General features: G+C 55.3%; 5 protein-coding genes across 5 annotated transcripts; 3 read left to right on the top strand and 2 right to left on the bottom strand.

The window, feature by feature from the left end:
- Nucleotides 1–361: 361 nt before the first annotated feature.
- LY79DRAFT_587554 (cyclin) lies at nt 362–2,304 on the bottom strand (the record flags this gene model as incomplete). Its single annotated transcript, XM_060560784.1, has 3 exons — nt 362–1,521; nt 1,575–1,863; nt 1,918–2,304. 3 exons carry the CDS (start codon nt 2,302–2,304, stop codon nt 362–364), a joined length of 1,836 nt encoding a protein of 611 aa, XP_060417892.1.
- Nucleotides 2,305–3,601: 1,297 nt separating this feature from the next.
- LY79DRAFT_542089 (uncharacterized protein) lies at nt 3,602–4,255 on the bottom strand. Its single transcript, XM_060556974.1, has one exon. It carries the CDS (start codon nt 4,044–4,046, stop codon nt 3,687–3,689), a length of 360 nt encoding a protein of 119 aa, XP_060417893.1. The 5' UTR covers nt 4,047–4,255; the 3' UTR covers nt 3,602–3,686.
- A 2,217-nt stretch (nt 4,256–6,472) lies between these two features.
- On the top strand, nt 6,473–8,047 carry LY79DRAFT_576834 (uncharacterized protein; the record flags this gene model as incomplete). Its single annotated transcript, XM_060559834.1, is given in 6 exon segments — nt 6,473–6,501; nt 6,575–6,754; nt 6,901–7,064; nt 7,240–7,415; nt 7,433–7,574; nt 8,013–8,047. 6 exon segments carry the CDS (start codon nt 6,473–6,475, stop codon nt 8,045–8,047), a joined length of 726 nt encoding a protein of 241 aa, XP_060417894.1.
- Nucleotides 8,048–9,528: 1,481 nt separating this feature from the next.
- On the top strand, nt 9,529–10,126 carry LY79DRAFT_542100 (uncharacterized protein). The gene has a single exon (XM_060556975.1). It carries the CDS (start codon nt 9,595–9,597, stop codon nt 10,069–10,071), a length of 477 nt encoding a protein of 158 aa, XP_060417895.1. The 5' UTR covers nt 9,529–9,594; the 3' UTR covers nt 10,072–10,126.
- Nucleotides 10,127–11,715: 1,589 nt separating this feature from the next.
- LY79DRAFT_542103 (uncharacterized protein) lies at nt 11,716–12,484 on the top strand. The gene is made up of 2 exons (XM_060556976.1): nt 11,716–12,316; nt 12,375–12,484. Exons 1-2 carry the CDS (start codon nt 12,115–12,117, stop codon nt 12,440–12,442), a joined length of 270 nt encoding a protein of 89 aa, XP_060417896.1. The 5' UTR covers nt 11,716–12,114; the 3' UTR covers nt 12,443–12,484.
- Nucleotides 12,485–18,064: the final 5,580 nt, after the last annotated feature.

The following is an 18,064-nucleotide window of genomic DNA, read 5'->3' on the forward strand; positions in this document are numbered from 1 at the left end:
GTTTCCACTTCGAAACCTGAGAGGTCCACGAGCCTGGGCCGCCTTCATTCATTCTCCCTTCCGACCCTTGTTCCATGACACCAAAAGCCAAAGGTAAAAATGTCAACTCCGCCTGATGCAATTTTAACTGTTGATCCATGAGAGTCGTTTCTTCCCTTGCCCAAACCCCAAAAGTTGACGATTATACATCCTGGTATTTGTCCAGGTCAGTCGTGAGTAAACTAATGGCCCCTCATCCTGCGCCATAAACAATGCAATGCGAAACTGGAAAGAACAAGAGGCCTGGAAAAAAATCTGTCTCGCTCGAGGCTGACGAGCCGAGGCAGTGCGGTGGTGGCAGAAGCACAAGACTCCCAAACTTCTAGTTCGGGTACGGCCCCTGCGGTAGACCGTGGGGAATATGGGGGATTTGCGCACTCATCCGATAGGGCGCATGCATAAATTCGGGGACAACGCCGGTCCGCAGATCGTTCCGTCGTCCCAGAGGCTGGTAGTGCATCTGCGTCGTTGGTAGATGATATTCGTTTAGAGACGCCGACGGTGGGGGGTAAAGAAGCGTGTTCACGTGTCGAATGGGCTTGTACGGACTGGGCCGCTGCTGAAGGTATACGCTTGGAGAGTGCGAAATGGGCGTGTGTGTAATCGGAGTGTGCATAACAGACGTAGGGAACTGCTCGCCTAGGGGGGACGAGGCGTACACCGACAGACTTCCGGGGCTGTGTCTCTTGGTTGGCGTGCCGTATCCCATGACGCTGTGCATCGAGACGTTCGACGGTGTGAGCGATGCTTGGGGCATCGAGGTCGTAGTCGGCATGGGCAACTGGGGCATCGGGACCGTTGTGGCAGGGGGGTAAACCGTCGTCATGGCACGGACACCATTGCTCAAAGGCGGCAGTGAGACATGTTGTTGCGTGGGGTAGGCGGTCGTGGCAGGATACATCTGGGCCTGTGCCGGAGCCGAGTTGGTGTTAAGCGAGAGACTAGGAACAGGAAGTCGCATGGGTTGTTCGCTGACCACTTGCGGTCGGGCGACCGGAGGCATCGTGTTGGGCTGTCTGCTGAGTCGCTTCGCCGGGGGCTCCGTCACATCGTCCTCGGGGCTTCTCTTACGGGTGCTCATACCCACAACGTGCTTACCAGAAAGCGGGGATATCGGGGCGTTATGGTAGGTCGAAGGCCAAGTTTGGGTTGTGTTCGGGATGGCCGTGTTCGGTGAGAATACGTTCGCGGCGGAAGGCGTCAAGGGCGGGAACGAGGCGGCGGGCTGGATTGTGGCAGTGGGCGAGGGCACCGGTGAAGTGAAGGACTTGCTCAATGGCGAGGTCGGTTGCTTCTGGGCCCTCTCGTAGTACTCTGCGAAGCAGGACAGCTTTACGAGCCACTCCTCCCACTCTTCCTTTGTTGCCAGCAGGCTGTATCGCATGTTGCTGAGGAACTCGACCTCCATGACGTGGATTTCCTGCACGGTGATGCCAGACACTTCCGCCCAGGTCTTGTTGGTGTACGTGTTGTCATCCAAGACTGCACACGCCTGTCAGCTCATTGTCTCCCTTGTCCTTGCCACCTTGACTTACACTTATTGCCCAACATCAGGGCAACCGTCAAAAGACGATACTCGCTGCCCGAACGGCCCTTGACCGAAGGATTCGTTGTCTTTAGACGGTACACGAATAGCAGAGCGAGCAGAATGACGTTCTGCGTTACTTGTGTTGTTGACAGAACACTGTAGGCCCACTTCTTGAATTGAGAAAACGGAGTCGCATACTCGGTCAGACGGGGCAACGTAGCCGTTGGTGGTCGGGATCGGATGTTCTCGGCCGCTCGCAACGTCTCTATTGACTCGAACCAGAAAAGACATGTAATCTTCAGTATCGTTAGCCCACAATCCTTAGATGGACGGACGGACTGTCATCCTACCTGAGCCGCAAAGTCTGCCAAGTTGCCGCCCTTTGGGTTGATGCAGCTTGGTATGGACAAGCTATGCAGAACGAGGGCTGAAGAGCCCTTGCGCGAGACGGTACCATCCGACTTGCCGATGGCGCCCGACGTCGGTGTTGACGGGCGAGTCGAGTGTCGGGAGGTTGTGGAGTACTGGCTGGTACCGGAAGCAGGATTCGTCACCGACTGTTGGGTCTGGGAGTATGAGTTGGTCGGCTGGGTGTAGCGAGAATATTGAGGGGCAGCCCTCGCGGCTTCGGCCATGACCGCCTTGGGACCCCGAGCTTGGGCGACGGCCGAGGGATACGAGGGGAGAACATGACTATCGTAGGCAACGAGGTGAGGAGCATGGTAGGTAGCACTCATGGCTTCGGTTGGCGGCGTGTAAAGCCCGCCCCGGTAGAGAGCAGCTCTGGCTCCTTGGTCGAACCTAGACTGCTTCTGGCCGTGAGCGGCTTGGTGTGAAGTCTGTTGGGAGGAGCTCTGTCTGCAAGTTGCTGGGAGCGCAGGAGACAGAGGGAGGTTGTAGTAGGGTAGAGGTGCTGCAGTCGAACACATCGGAGCGGGGTGGTCTCGGTGAGCGGCTCGTGGAGGGAGCTCGAGTCGGTCGGTGGTGGGCGACGAAGAGGTGGAGGTTGAATTGAGCTGCGGAAGAAAGGAAGACGGGTCGAAGAGTGTAGGTAGGTGAAGAGAGGTCCAGGCCACGGGCTGCTACATCTGGGGTTGAAGTAGACAGAGAAGGGCTTGGGAGGACACTGCAGTCAGAGCAGATTTCCGGTGAAAGCTATGCAGCAGGCAGAAGACTGTGAGAGTTTGAGTCAAGCACAACGTCAAGCTGTAATGTCTGTATGGCCTCTTGTCAGGTGATTTCTCCTTTCTCGTTATCGTAGCGGCAGGTCGAGGGTCTTCTCGGGTGCGGTTGCTGGTGGTGAAGCTAGATTTATCGACGTCCTCTCATTGACTGGCCGGCCATGGCAGGAGGGTGAAATTGCGAATAGCTCAGCCCAAACCGTGAGAGTGAGTCGAGCTGTCGGAGGAAGGTGCGAGTGGCTAAAGTAATAGTTGTCAATGGTGCAGGAGCAACCTCTGAGAATGGGATATTGAGTTGAGCCCAGGTGAGTTCGGGAGCGTATTCGTCGGTTGGGTCCAGTCAGGTAGCTCGGAGGGGTGAATGAGGGGAGGAGTTTATGGGTTGGTGGTGGTGTGGTGGGAGCAGGAACTCGGCGGAAGGCAGGTATAATAAGATGAGAGAGAGAAGGGGACCCGTAAACCACCGAGGAGTGCTTTAGATCGTCCGTGTAAATGAAGGGCTCGTGTGTGAGTGAGTCCAATGGAGCGCCGTGATTCGGTGGGAGGCAAGAAAGGGTGCAGAGAGGATGTTGTGTTGTAATTGTATTGTAAGAGCGGGTTTGGTATTGTTGGAACAGGAACCGGAGGAACCATAACAAAAAAAAAAGAAGAAGGCAAGCAGCAGCAGCGGAAGAAGAAGAAGCAAGGCAATGCAAGGTAAGGTCGGGACCAGGGTCAGTGTAAAAAAGGGTACGAAGTGATAGACTGAAGCTGTAGCAGAAAATGATAATAATAAAAAAACGGAGGTAGGTATCGGGCCTAGTGTTATGGTTGCGTCGTTCGTTGTCTGGACTCTCTCACTCTCTTTCCGAGCGGTGGTTCCTGCTCTCTTTCTCCGTTCGTCACTCACACACACATATACACACACACACACACACACACACACCACGGCTCACACCTCACACCTCATACGTATTCCGGAGGAGTAAGTACCTCCCATCCTGGTGTACGGAGTACGTAGTAGCGTGTAGCGTCAAAAGTAGCGTATCCGCTCCTGGATGGGGCCGCTGGCCGCCTGGTGTGTGTTGCGAAAGCATGGGATTGGGATTGGGGTTTTTTTTCTGGTATGGATTAGGATAGGACAGGATGGGATGGGGATGGGACGTGAGGTGGATGGGGGGAGAAGGGGACCAAGGTACCTTGTTCCATGTACCCTTGCCTGTCTTTGGATCAACCCAAGTCGGGAAGAAAGGTACGGTTGCTGGTACGTATGGGACGGGGAACGGGGTACAGTATGGGGGCTCCAGCAAATAAAACATTTGGTACCTAGCAGAAGGAGGAGGAGGAGCTGGCACAAGCGCAGGCCGGCAGCGGCAGGAGACAAGTCACGGCTTCCTTCAGCCCTGGCTCTTTCTTGCAGGGAAGGCAGAGGAAGGGTACTTGCACAAAGTACCTCACCTCTTTTTTTCTTTCTTTTTTTTTCTTTCTTATGGGGTGCGGGATTCTCGATTGAATTCTCAGTTATTTTCATTTTTATTTTATTTTATCTTGGCTGGGTACCGATACGTACCAGGCAGGCCCAGCCAGCATTGATAACAAACCCAAAGCAAGTGACTAGCGGCAGCAGCAACAGCAGCAGCAGAAGGAAGCAAGCACACAAAACGACGGGCAAGGCAAGCGTAAGCCAGGAAAGGAAGGGAAGGGAGAGGATGACCAATGTCGGTTTGGTCAGGCACGCAGCACGCAAGTGCCCCACATCTCTTGGACGACCAACCAGGTAACGAGTAGCGAGGCGGCGGCGGCGGCGGTGCGGCACTAGAAGAGAGAGAGAGAGAAAGCCAAAGAGACGGGCGTGGAGTTCGGAAGGGAGGGAAGGGACGCAATCAAAAGTACCTCGTGGGCCACCAACCACCTAAAATGTACCTCGCGACGCCCCGTACAGATACACCACGGTCTCGCAATCTCGCACCTGACCTAGGGGGGGAGCCACAACACACCCAAGACCAACATCAAAACCACGCACAGCTCCCGCTCCAGCTTCCAGCTCCGGCGCGCCTCTCCACCTCAAAAGGCAGTCAAGACAAACCCAACTGTGACCCAGACGCACCCCCTCGGACCATGGCCCCAGCCAGTCTCCGTCGCAGCTTCCCTAACTTCCTAGCCCCACCTCGACAGTCAGGTACTGCGTATCCGTACGCAGATACAACTACGATGTACGTACCGAATCCCTCTCCTCCTTCCTTTTCCTCTACCGCCAGCCTTGATTGAGTCCATGACCACCGACCCGACGACCATTCTTTTGCACGACTGCTCCGGGACTAGGGCCCTAGAGAAGGGGGGGACTGGGGGCGCGGGCTAACGAGGGACGAGCGACCGGGCTTGGGAAGGGTGACTAGACGGAGGGAGTATAGCAGGAGACCACCCAGTATCGGGCTCAGCATCCTATTCAACCATCCATCGGCAGCGGCAGAACACACCTGACTCTGGGCCTGAGGTTCCGCCAGTTACGTGTGGGAGTGGGAGTGGGAGTGGGAGTGGGAGGCGTGAGCGTCCAAGGGGGTGTGTGTGCAATGGATGGTGGGGTACAAAACCAAAAGAGAAGGAGGGAAACAAGCCAAACTCTCTTTTTCCCTCTATATTCAAAGTGTGTGCAAAGTAGGGATGGAGACCAGAAAGTGGACTACGCAAGGCGAGTTTACGTCGTTCTTTCCAAGTCAGTAGGAGTGGCACCTGAGCTGTAGTTTTTTGTTGTTGTTTTTTCTCTTCCTCTTTGCTTTCCTTCTCTCTCTGTCCACTCCCTCTTCCCGTGTCCATGAGAGAAAGACCCCACTCCACAAAAGCACAGCCTGATCCACCGGTACCCTTCTGCCTTGGAGCCAGGCGGCAGCTGGGTTTAGAGAAAGAGGAGGAGCAAGTGGCCGGCGTAATGTACGAAGTATCCGTAGGACCACCCACAATATTCTGAGCAGGGAAGGCGAAAGTTGGACGCGGACCAAGATAACCAACGGGTTGCGGAAAGAGAAGGGGAAATGGAAGCGACAGGGACCGACAGGGACCAAGCTGGACAAGGGAGAGAATGCGAACTGTGTATGTACGGGTATAGATATCTATGATGGATTGATACAGTGTGAATAGGACTTGGCTCAGACTAGCTGCCAGTGCGTTTGGCCCGACAGCCCCTCTAACGCCCAGTGTCTAGCACTGGGGGGAGAGAGCCTGCAGGTACGTACCTTGGTATCTGCCTCACCGCGAGTTATGTCTGCCCATCGGTCGGGCGCCTCAGTGCCTTTACCACTTTCACCCATAGGCTGTAAAAAATGTCACAAACTCCTCAGCCAGCCTAGCAGAGTGTGTGTGTGTGTGTGTGTGTGTGTTGACTGTCGGCTTAATCCGCTCACACCCCCCTAATGCTTTGCCCCCCCTCCCCCCCACATTCTCATTCACCTGCCTTCTTTCCTTCCTTTCGGATATCCTCCTGCTCGCTTTCTCTTTCTTTCTTATTCCACCCCCTCCCCTCCCCTCCCCACGCCTCTGCCCCCTTCTCCTGCGCCAACTGCGTCCTTGTCCCTTTTTTATACACTGCCATCTGCAGTGCTGGTCGAGGATTCTAGGCTACGCCCCGAAGGGACCAAGACCTTGCTCCCCTGTGGAACTCGGCCCTGCCCTGCTATACCTGTATGCCACATAGTACGGATACGTATCCGTATTCCCCTCAGTCAGATAGCCTGTTGCAACCTGTGAAGGAATGGACGGCGCAGGCCACACAGCAGGCAGGTAGGCAGGCAGGCAGGCAGGCAGGCAGGCAGGCAGGCGCATGGGCGGCGCTCCGGTCTGGTGGTATGGCAAGCAAGGCGTCGGTCGACGCTCTGCAAGCATCATCCACCACCGCTAGCGGACAGGCGGGCAAGGGCAGAACAGGGCATGGCCAGGCATGGTATGGCACGGTTATGGTATGGCAGGGAAGAAGCGGCATGCAAGCAAGGCAGGCGGAGGGTGGCACTGTTGCAAAGCCTGTCACTGTGATTAGGTATAGGTAGTATAGCTACCTAGCTCGTGACGAAGGAAAAGAATGAATCGACGTTGGGAAAGAAAAGTGAAGGAAAAAAAAAAAAAAAAAGAGGGGGGGAGGGGAGGAACGAGAATCGGAGGGCATTCGTACTCGATACTTCCTAGACGTCGTGCTTGCGTCAGCCGTCGTCGTCTTTCCAAGACCGTAAAGCGTACCCGGTACCCGCATCTCCTCTTTCACCTGGTCCCGGAGTTGGGCCATTTCCTCCACCTGTCGAGTGGTTCTGTGGACGGACTCGGCTTCTACGATCTCGCCAACCTGCTCGCTCGTATAGCATGCTTGCTGGCTGGCTGGCTGGCTGGCTGGCTTGGAACGTGCCGTGCAAGGGACTGTGGTGTATTAAACGCCTCGATACTATACCATACCTACTATACCACCTCGGCAGGATACTTTGGGATACCCCGTCCGCCATTCATCATCATCATCATCACCACCATCAACAGAGCTTGCCCATATCGCTGTCGCTGTTGCTGTCGCTGTCGCCGACGACTTGGCCAACCCACCCAATACCAATGGTACCAACCCCACACCAAACTCTCTGGGCCCTTGGCCGTTCTGGGTTCCGCCATTACGAAGGGCACTCACTTGCTGCTACTGGTACCCCATTGCCTTACTTGAGGTACGCTACCCATACAGTTAATGAATCAAGTTGTATGGGCCATGCTATGCCATGCGACACGAGGCCATACCGTACCATACGATGCCGCGCCGCCCTATCGACTACTGCCTTGGACCATGGCTTTGCCAGGCACAGGCTGGCTCGGCCTTTGGATCGCAGGTCCGTCATCAGCCAGCCTCCCTGGTTGGCTCGCCCATTGCCCATTAACCCCCCGTTCGCAAGTGGCGTTTCCTCCGGTCAATCGTAGTGTCCCATCCGCCGCCGCCGACGCCCGGAAGCTCGCAGCTCGCCTTTCCATCTTTCGGGATCGCAGGTGTCATGTTCGTCTTCTGGTCATGTTTCTGCCACATTGTGTCGCCTCCCCTCCGAGCTCACATCTCACCTGCTTGCTACAGTCCGTCCTGCTGCTGTATACCGAGGAACTGGACAGCTTTTGTTGTAAAACATGGTTGGAAATTTGTGTCTGTCTCTACCAGGTGCGCGCCCAAACTTGACCGGCATGCCAAACCTCACAGTAACACTGTACTCCCGCTGTGAGGAGGCTGGTCCGTTGCGGAGGGCACTTCCCGCCAGCTCTACTATGTACACCGTACCTAGGTAGGTTGGCGCGCACCAATTTTCCGACCACTTAGCAGTGAGCACACCTTGACACCTACCTACCTGCTCGGCCCCCTCCCAAGGATACAATACATACATGCACGCAGTTTGCGGCAATGTCTCGTTCTGGAGTAGCCGTGTGTCAATATTGTCCAGGTCCCCGGGGTCCTGAAAACACCTTGCCAATACCGTCTCGTCTGATCCGACAGCAACCACTGAGTCGCCCAGCCAGCCCCGACGCAACTCATCAAAGACAGAGACCGTATCTGTCTCCACGACAATTTACCTCGTGATACGGATACGTATCAAGGAGGTCTCGACAGGTCCGCAGCACTGAGGACGGAGCGGAGGCCCATAGCACACACACCTTAGCAACCCTATCGTGTATCCGTACACCAGGCAGGCACCTCAGCCGGTCTAGGGCCGTAACAGCAGGGAAGAAGCCCAGGAGGCATTGAAGAAGGGGCGGGGGACGTACGTACCTTGCCTCCGTTACGCACGCTTCCCTTGCCCAGCATCCGTAGTGTTCACAGGGAATCCAGACTGAAGGGGGGGGGGTGCCTGGGGAAGTGGTGCAGTGTAGGCAATTCCATATTGGTGCCCCCACTGTCATGGCACGAATGCAAAAAAAAACGAGGCAGGCATTTCGCATTAGATTTGCGGGTGAGAAGACGCCCGATCTGGTCCAAGTTGCTTCCACACAACCCAATCTCCCAACCAGATGGCTGCCAACCGAGCAACACCGATCCGTCGAGAGAGGTACAGTGCGTCGTGACACCATGCAGCCTGCATCAGAAACACGGTTGCTGACCGCACCGAACCGTTCTGCCTGCCTGCCTGTCTGCCAGGGGGTGTGAAGGGGACAAGAGCCATCACCTGTCCCTTGCTTCGCTCCGTCCAGCCAGGGCACACGCATTGCCGTGTGAGTACACCGTCGAATGTCCGTTACAAAGAGTGCCGTCCTGCATCGTTGAGGGGGGGGGGCCTGGACGTCGTCAGGTGGGATGGGATGTGCCCATGTCGTTCGTTCCGTTCAGTGCTGCCGGCGCTGGCGCCTCCACCGCAAACCCGCCCCCCCTCTCGGACCGGTGCTGACACTAATCAGTTGCCTTACGCAGTAGGATTGCGGTCAGTCCAAGGCACCACCAAGCCCCTCCTCGCCTCATCCCAGGGAATGAGACAGCACACACGCTCGCTGCTAGGAAAGGAAAGGCATGGTAAGCCAAGGTTGAGTGGCGCAACATGTCCCTCCCCTTGGCCAGCCGACTCGATATTACCGCAGCGTCTGATCTTTTTCCTCGTACCCTACGTGCGGATCTATTCGCCGTCGTCTACTGATGTTACGCGGCGGTCCCACCCCCTGTCGTCCATCTCGTGGGCTGACCCCCGTTGTGCAAAGGGAACAAAAGAAATGAAGCGTCAATAGGAGATATCGCCCAAAGGATGTGAAATGCTGGCAAGACCAGGGAGTCTCGTCGCCGATGCAACAGGTATGGTCGGTCTGCTCTCGACTGGTCCCCCCCCCCCCGAAATAGAATGGGGAATGGTCCCAGGAGCTCAGTAGTTTGCTCGGCCGGCGCACATGCTATTCTCGCCTTGCTTCGCCGCTGAATATACCCATTTGCAAATTAGCGACGCAATACTACTCACTACATACCGGTACAGCCTTCGACCCCTCCCTCCCTCTGTCGGTGACCCAGGCTCGGTGCAGAAGCAAATCCTATCGGCTCTCGAATGCGGGGGGTGTCAATCTAGAAAGTATCAAACAGTAAGAGAGACCGAGAGACTGGACCTTAATTCGCATCAAGCGCCTTGCCCAACCGAGCCCAATGGCCTTGCTTTGTTTGCCAAGGGACACACGGATACCACACAAGGCTGTATAAGCTGTGAAGCCCCGGCGACCTCGCACCAAGCGATGGATGTGTGGCTCGGGCGCTGGCATTCATTGCTTCCGCGTCAAACTCGGCCAATTGAGATGGACTGGACTGTTCGAGCAGCGGGCACACGGCGCTACCATGGACCATGGAGTGTGTGTGTGTATATGTGTGTGTGTGTTTGAGTTTCCACAGCCGATCCTGGGCGATGGGAAGGAGGCAGTCTCCGTATCTCCGTCCAGACCATGCCATTTGCGTTTGTCTCCTCTTGCCCCGATGAAACCGTGGTGGCTCGGAGAGGGGGTTCGCCATGAAGTGCTCTTGCGTAGGTATGTGATTGTGTGGGCGACGGGGATCTCGAGGGAGGAGCAACCTCCGCCGAGGCACGTCATGCACTTGAGATTTGTCTTTGTCCATCATGATCAGTTCCAACTCTGTTTGGCCGCTCTCCGACTGCGTCCCACTGCGTTTTCGTACTAGTGGCCCAGACACCAGTCATGATCCTCGCCCGGCTGTGAGATAGAGAGAGAGAGGGACCATCACGCTTGGAGGAATGGCCTGTATCTCTGACTGGCGATGAGGATGGGTGAGCGGCACGCCCGTTTCGACAAGGTCTCCGGCCGCGGTCGCGACACCCAAAAGACAAGTCCCCAGTGATAAAACCTGGAGTAATACGGCGTCATTGACTGCTACGGCCGGTTGTGTCGGCTGAATGGCTGGCCCTCGCGACGAGGCAGAGGGCGCAGGGACTCTGCTGCTCCGTCCGCCTGCCTCGAATCTGAAGCCTAGCCAGGTCATTAAAATCCTTGCAAAATTCCCAGGGCCCTTGCTCTGCGTGAACGTGGGCTTTGCTGCACCACAACCACGAATAACACGCGAATGGAGTTGTCTTGCCCGCGTCTCCCCTGCCGGGCCAACCAGGACAACTGAGTGGATGACCAGATTGGTTGCATTTCACCAAAATTCGAAGTACATGAGCCCCCAGACATGCATATTGGAAACGGAGTCAGTCAGCGTGACATGGAAGGCCACAACAATTCCGCAAACACTGCTGCCGGCCGTCGTCCAGTCATCGGGCGGCGGGTGCAGGCGGCAACAAGCATCATGTCTGACTAGAGTCGACGCCAGCTGGCCGAGACACGGTTCTGTTAATATTGCAAGCTGATCCGTGTCAAAGAGGCGATCGTAATGAGTGCGAGCGCCGCAATGAGCCGGCACCAGCACCATGTATGTATGTATGGGTGGGAATGACCCAGCAAATGGGAGAGTGTCGTTCGAACGCCTCCTGTGGTATGCAACAGCATGTTGAACGCTGTTGTGCCAGGGAGTGACTGCAACACTTGTGTGCGCAGGGTTTGAAATGGGGCTCTCGAGACTTCCCAAGAAGCCTATCGAAGCATGATTGGGTGCCCCCCTTGCCAAGCATTTCTCGTGCTCGCTCCCTGTCAAGCTCGACTTAGCGTTCAACTGCAGCGAGCGTAAGACTCAAAGACCTAAACTTAACCAGGCTTGCCCCGCCTCTGCGATGGCGCCGGCGCCGGCACACCGGCCTTGAGCGGCGGAAGCGCAAGCCGTAGGATGACGGATCGCTGAGCATGAGAACGGCAGTCTGTAATAATGCGCCGCCCCTGCCAGGGAACCTGAGCACAGGCTACTGTGCTCGAGGCAAGATGCGATAGGGAGTTGGTCCAGAGATTCGTTCACACTCCGTTCACTATTGACGGCTGCTGACCGTTCCCTGTTCGGCCCAGTACAGCATACTGCACTACACCCGTATTACAAATGGGCTTTCGGTTTCGTTGCTTGTTCCTCTTTTTTTTTTTTTTTTTTTTTTTTTTTTCGATGGTGGGCAACATGTGGGTTCCTGAGTTTTGTGTTATCGGGGTCAAACCGCCATGGGCTGGCTGCCTGACGGGCTACCTTGAGCATGCTACACACTCAGGAGGAAAGGATATGTAATGAAATGTTCTGATGCGTCAAGTTTGAGCTGGTTGAAGTACAGCCATAGATGGCCGTGAACAACTATACCTCGGCTTTGCGAATGCAGCCATCATGGTGTGGAACGACGTGCACATGGATAGATGGTGTCCAATCCCGGGATAGAAGACTCATTCTGCCATAATCCAGCCATAATCCAAGTCATCCACTCGCATACAGACTAGTGTGAAGGATGGTCATGAAACCGGAGTTGCTGCATTGGTCTGCTTGGCCACTTCTTAATCGAGGACATGTCTTCCGGTCGCCCGTTGTTTAAAACCTTTTGCTCAAAAATTGCAATTTTGCAGTTCGTCGTCGTTCTTCTCCCAAGGGGCGTGGTTGTAGTAGAGCTTCAACTTCCTTCTGCAACAGGGATGGAGACACACAAGGTATGTGGGAGAGAGATTCCCCATGTAATGGGACAAGCGGTGGCCCAAACCACACCTCCGATTAGTGAGTGCAGTCATGACTCCACAGTTATATAACAATAATAATAAAATGTGTGTGTTAGCACTCGGCCAAAGGGTTCGTAATCCTCCACACCGTCATTGTGGTTCTTGGTACTCAATAAGTGATTGACCATGAATCGAGGCTGGTCTGCTCTATCCGGGGGGGGGGGGGATGATGGTTGTGGAATGAAGTTCGTATGGGCCCGCCCCGTAGCTGGCTGGTCGCTGTGTGGAGTGCTCCGTCCAACCAGCAAATGATGGGCGCTCCAGATTATTGAATCTCAGCATAGCGTTACGCTGCCTGCTGCAGTGGCCAGCCATGTGGCTTATCATTCGGTCTAGGGTCCGTACGCCGGCGGTGCCCAGTCGGTTGCTCGACGGAAACAAGCGTGTGAGTGTGGTAGAGCCACGCCTTGAGCGTGTCGGCAACGTCTTTCATTGCAAACGACATGTCAACTTCTCCACCCGACTAGCGGGGGTCACGGCGCGGATTAGGATTCCACAGCCAGCTCGCTCCATCTCGTATGTACCATTAATGCCCGGCTATGAGGCGTCGTCAAGGTGATGAATGTAGCCGTACATAGATTACAAGCTGTACTTGACTGGTACTCTTGTACCCTGTATGGCATATGATGGAAATGAGACGTCGGTGTGTCACACGGGAACAAATCGTGTCGATAAGCGGAAGGTTGTTTGACAGCATTGCATCTGGTGAGGGCGGACCTTTGACGTACACTACCGGTACGTAGGGATCCTCCACGGCATTGACCGACGAAAGGCAGCGGCTCGGAAGCTAGACCGAACGAGGCTCGATGGACCTAATAGACAGACTTTTGCCTCTTCCAGAGTTCATGAGTCGATTGGCTGAAACAAGCCCCAGCCACGAGCTGCCGACGGAACGAACTATGATCAATTCGAAAACTTCCTACGAGCCCTGAACATGGCACAATGGAACTGTCATTCAGGGCGGTATAAGAAACGCCATTTCTTTGTCACACAAGTAAGGTGAGCAAAGGCTGACAGATGGCATGAGTGTCAGAGACTTACATCGTAGCCACTCTGTGCCTAGTACAACTGTTAACAGCACTTCAGCCCCATTGGGTCTAGTGCAGACAGGGTTTCCTCTGCATAGATGCTATGCCGTGCTCTTGCCAATTGTCATGTATGACTAGAGAGTCATGGAGCCTCGGCAAGAGGGAATTTCGACAAGACAGACTTCTTGCGAGGTAGCGTATGTACGCTAATTTCGAACTTGAATGAGCGGCTCAGTGCCAAAAACACGCTGGGAGAGGTGTGCGGACGAGCACATGGCTTTCCGAGGCTGCGCAGACCTACGCGGCGATTGGTCAATGCGATAGTGCTAAGCGGACCTTGGAGTCTGTTAGAAAGAAGGGGCGTGGTTGGTTCCCCAACACAGGTGGCAGATATGATATATCCCGATGCACTTACAGGCTCCGTCTAAATTGCAGGGCCGTGGCCAATTAAACACAACCTTTTGACTTCATGCCCTTTGCAGTTGTGCGGCCCAACGGCGCGTGACACGCAAGGGAGCGATCAAGAACATTTGTCGTCGTCCTCCTCCTCACCCCCCTTCGGAGAGGAGGGTCGGCCAGGGATCTGAGACTGGCATCGGTCCTCCGTGTCGTCCGCCGTGATGGCCGAAGTATCCATCATTTGGTGGCCGACTCAGCATCGCCGTTCTGATCAACAATCGGAGCTGTGTCGGAGGCTAGGTTTTTCCAACGATTTCACAAGGCGAGGTATACTCGACGTCCGGGATGCAATCCCAAGACCAGGATGGAAGTATCGACGGGCCTTTCTTAGCACTGGGTATCGGGGCTCTTGAGCCGGAGGTATCACCGAACCGGCGGGCGGGAGATGAGCCGAGTGAGGCTGGAGGGTACGTTGAGCAGACCGGTACAAAGACAAAGCCCCAAAATCAGGATAGCCTGGTGCAGATACTTTTCGCTAAAGCGCCTCGGTACATCCAGTGAGTGGGAAGCTCGGGGAGGGGAGGGGTGGACAAGGTCGCTCGGGCATGCATATCGGGGGTGTGATTAGTATTTTGTTCGTAGGTGGGCATTCGTCCAGGTCCGGTCCCCTTGCTCACCCACCCAGAGAGACAAGAGCTTGACCATTTGGCCCGGAAGCCATGCCGCCAAGGTCAGACGCCCGTGGCGCCCAGTGGCAGTTCCGTGAGTGGTTGAAAATCTCGTGTGTGCGAATGTGCACTTGGTGAAAGTACCTACACTACCCAGCAGCCTGAGACTCGTGCGCTATATCCAACGATGCATTCTCGACGCGCATCTGACCGAGGGCAGTGGTGCCGTAGCCGGGAGACGAAGGGGGGGAGGCTCCACGGTGTGTGTTAAGCACGTTGCCACAAGACCGAGAATAGCATTGCTACGGGTAACTTGTTGTTCAATCGGCGAGTCAAGCAAGCCCCAGATAAGTGTTGGCTGACTGTCGAGGAGTTCCAGTGACAGTCAGTCACAGTAGATATGATGGGTGGCGGCCAAGGGCAGACTGCACATGGGGAGAGGGTTAGTTACGGATACAGTGCGGAACTGAGACCACCCCCAGCGATGGCTGCAGTAGGTAGGTATTAGTCGGCTTTGATGGTGAACCATTCATGGGGCCAATGCTGGTGCTGTAACAGCTTGATGCTTGCAGCCGAAGACTCCCAAGGGGTTTGATTCCGGGGGTGATGGAAGTTCATGGGGTAAAGGCTTTCGAATACATTGCCTCGGACGGTTAGGGAATGCTGACTGATGGTGGCGCTGAAGGGAGGGGAGAGCTCGGCGTCGATGGAGCGAACAATCAACTTGGACATAAGTGGCAATGATATCCCCTATTCGCGTCTGTCCAGAATTGGGTTCGGTAGGGGGTACGACCGGCAAGGCCGGCATGAGATGCCGAGAAAGAAAGAAAGAAAAAATACGGAGGGAGAGAGAGAGTGCGGCAAATAGACAATAGACGAATGATGCCGTATAGCGATAGGGACGCGCATGCCTCCGTTGGCCGAAGCGTTCGTCGACACCGGCGATCCCTGACAGGGTCAAGTTTGCAGGATGATGCCTGGAAATGCGACGAAGCGAGGGAAGAGGGAGGGCATTTAGTCGGATGGAGTGCCTAGCGAGGACGAGGGGGAGGAGGATGATAATGATGCTAATGCGAGGAGTCTGTCCTGCATTTGACTTCCATGCAGGAAGTCCCTTTCAACATAACGCAAGCATCTCTTGCCGTGGATGAAATTTGAGTCCTATTCGGGCGCCTTCCATGTTCGGTCCGGTGCTCGTATCTCGAGAGCAGGCAGGCAAGGCAGGCAAGGCAGGCAGGCTCCAGCAGCAGTTGCCATTTGTTGGCAAGGGCAAGCAAGACAAGAAAGACCGACCCGACCCTGCAGAGGAGAAGGAGCAACTGGCAGCGTAGCAGGTGTGGATGGATGACTCTTGCGCACGGACTCGGGTATGGCAACCTCGGTCTTTTGCTGACGTAACGAGCACCCAAGGTGGACAGTATTCGTACGGTACTATACGGTACGTACCTAAGCAACAACGGCTGCTTGTCGACGGCTTCTCCCAGTATCCGTACACTCACTACCTACGTATTCCTCCAACAAGGTTATTTGCTATCTTGTCTCTACACACCTAAACTACGAATACACACAAACACTACTTGCATCTTCACTTCGCAACTTGCTTCCCGTCCATCCTCATCGTCACCATCCCCCCCCCGCCCGTCCGTACACTACTACAATACGAATACCGTTCGGCAACCGACACCCAACAGTCAGTCCCCCCATGCCATGCCATGCCATGCCATGCCATGCAACCAGCTCGCCCGAGTCCAAGCCCGTTTCGCATCCCGGCCCGGCCTGGCTAAACCAACATCCATCATATATCAGGTAACCTTGCCATCTGTCTGCATCCTTACTGCGTAGGTAACCTTGGATGCGAAACCATCCCTACGTATCTAGGTATCGAACTTTGGTTCCAACACCGTCTCGATGCTTCTTTCTTTCTTTCTCTCTTTCTTACTTGTCCATCGGGTCATCTGCTCGTACATGCAGATACAGGTAGGTAGGTCCGCGCACTTTTCGACAAGCAATTCGTCTTCTCGTCTTATCCTGACCAGTCCGGACTCGTCCACGCTGCCGCTAACCTCAACCTGCCTGCCTGCCTGTCTGTCTGACTGACCATCTCTCACATTCAGCTGCTGCAGCGTCAGCCGCGCCCCCAACACATGCTTGCTTGCTCACTTGCCCTCCGGCCGCCGTTCTGGCGAATTGACTCCCGCGTACGGACGACGTGTGTCTCGTGTCGTGTCCAAGACTTACTTGCCTGTATCAATTAAAGTTGACGGTGGCCCCACGGTCTCGACCCTCTCCCCCTCTTTTGCTTAGCTTTAGCTCTCTTTGCCATCTCGTTGATTCAGTCAGTTTACTCATTCACTCTCTCATACACTCCCCCACCAAGCAAACAAGCCTGTTGCCGGCACGCTGCTGCCACATGCGGCCTTCCCTTGTATGTAGCCATCTCTAGACTCTGCTATTTGGAGCGCCGCTAGTTCTGCCATTTGGACGACATGTCTCTTCTCGCTCACCCCCCTCTCCCCATCATGAGCTTGGACACCTCTCTCATTGCTCGCTGTGTATTGATTCAGCCAACCAACGACGCTGGGTCGTTTCTCCTCGGCCCGCCAAACCCCTCCTCTGCTCTTATACCATCAGCTGCATGATACAGAGTCAGTCTCTCTCGCTTTGCTTTTCCGCCTTCAGTCACCATCAGATCAGCGTCTCACCTCCTTCGCTGCCTTCTCGATCGCGCCGATCATCAAGGTTTGCTTCCTTCATACATGATACAACCCCGGATGAAGACCGGCAGAAGGCGCTCGCTGCACCTCGGTCAGAGGATTAGGTAGGTACTTGACCTCTTTGTCCCAAGCACTCGTACCTACGCAAGACATCCTTGACACAACAACGGGGCACACGTCTTCTCATAGCCCAATATACGATCGATATCTACTGCATCTGGTGGAGACAAAACAGCAACGCCCAGTGGCTAGCTTCATCGTCACATCATCAGACCAGGTCCGTCCTCTGGTCGACGTACGGTGCCGTTCACGTGCATCTGAACCCACGTTGGGGTCTTACGATATACTAGGTACGGCGACCGCGCATATCACTCGGCCCTGCAACCCCTCCCTCGGGGGGGGCCCAGCTAGGTATCTGAACCACGCCATCGCCGACGTTACGCTGTATGGAGTACAGCCCACCGATATTTGTCGCCCCGGAGGCTGCAGCAACCATGTCAGGGAGCACGAGGCGGCGACGGTGTTTTAGCGTGGCGGTCAAAAGGAAAAGAAAGAAAAAATGCGCGTCACCTCACCGTCGCCAGTGTCGGCCGATAACCAAGCCAGACTGAGAACGCATTTACCCGCGGGCGCGCACCATTAACGTTCACAGCACAGCCCTTGACTCAGAGGCTTGGTGATTGTGGCCCGGCGTCGGTAAACTCTTGCCCTCCGTGAGATACCAGCCAGTACTGGGCAATGGCTGGGGCCATTTTCCCTCCTTTCGAGACGCTAGCCAACATACTTGAATCAGCAACCATGGTGCAGGCATTTTGTCCGGCTCTGAAATGCAATACAGAAAAATGGCCCACCGCGTCGTCGGTCCGCAGCATGACGTTGTCAACTTTAGCAAGCCAGGCGGCAGACTCGGGTGCAGTCAAAGCACAGGTTGTGCTGC

This window comes from Colletotrichum navitas (assembly GCF_030913465.1).
Source record: "Colletotrichum navitas strain CBS 125086 chromosome Unknown LY79scaffold_9, whole genome shotgun sequence".
In the NCBI taxonomy this organism is placed as follows: Eukaryota; Fungi; Ascomycota; class Sordariomycetes; order Glomerellales; family Glomerellaceae; genus Colletotrichum; species Colletotrichum navitas.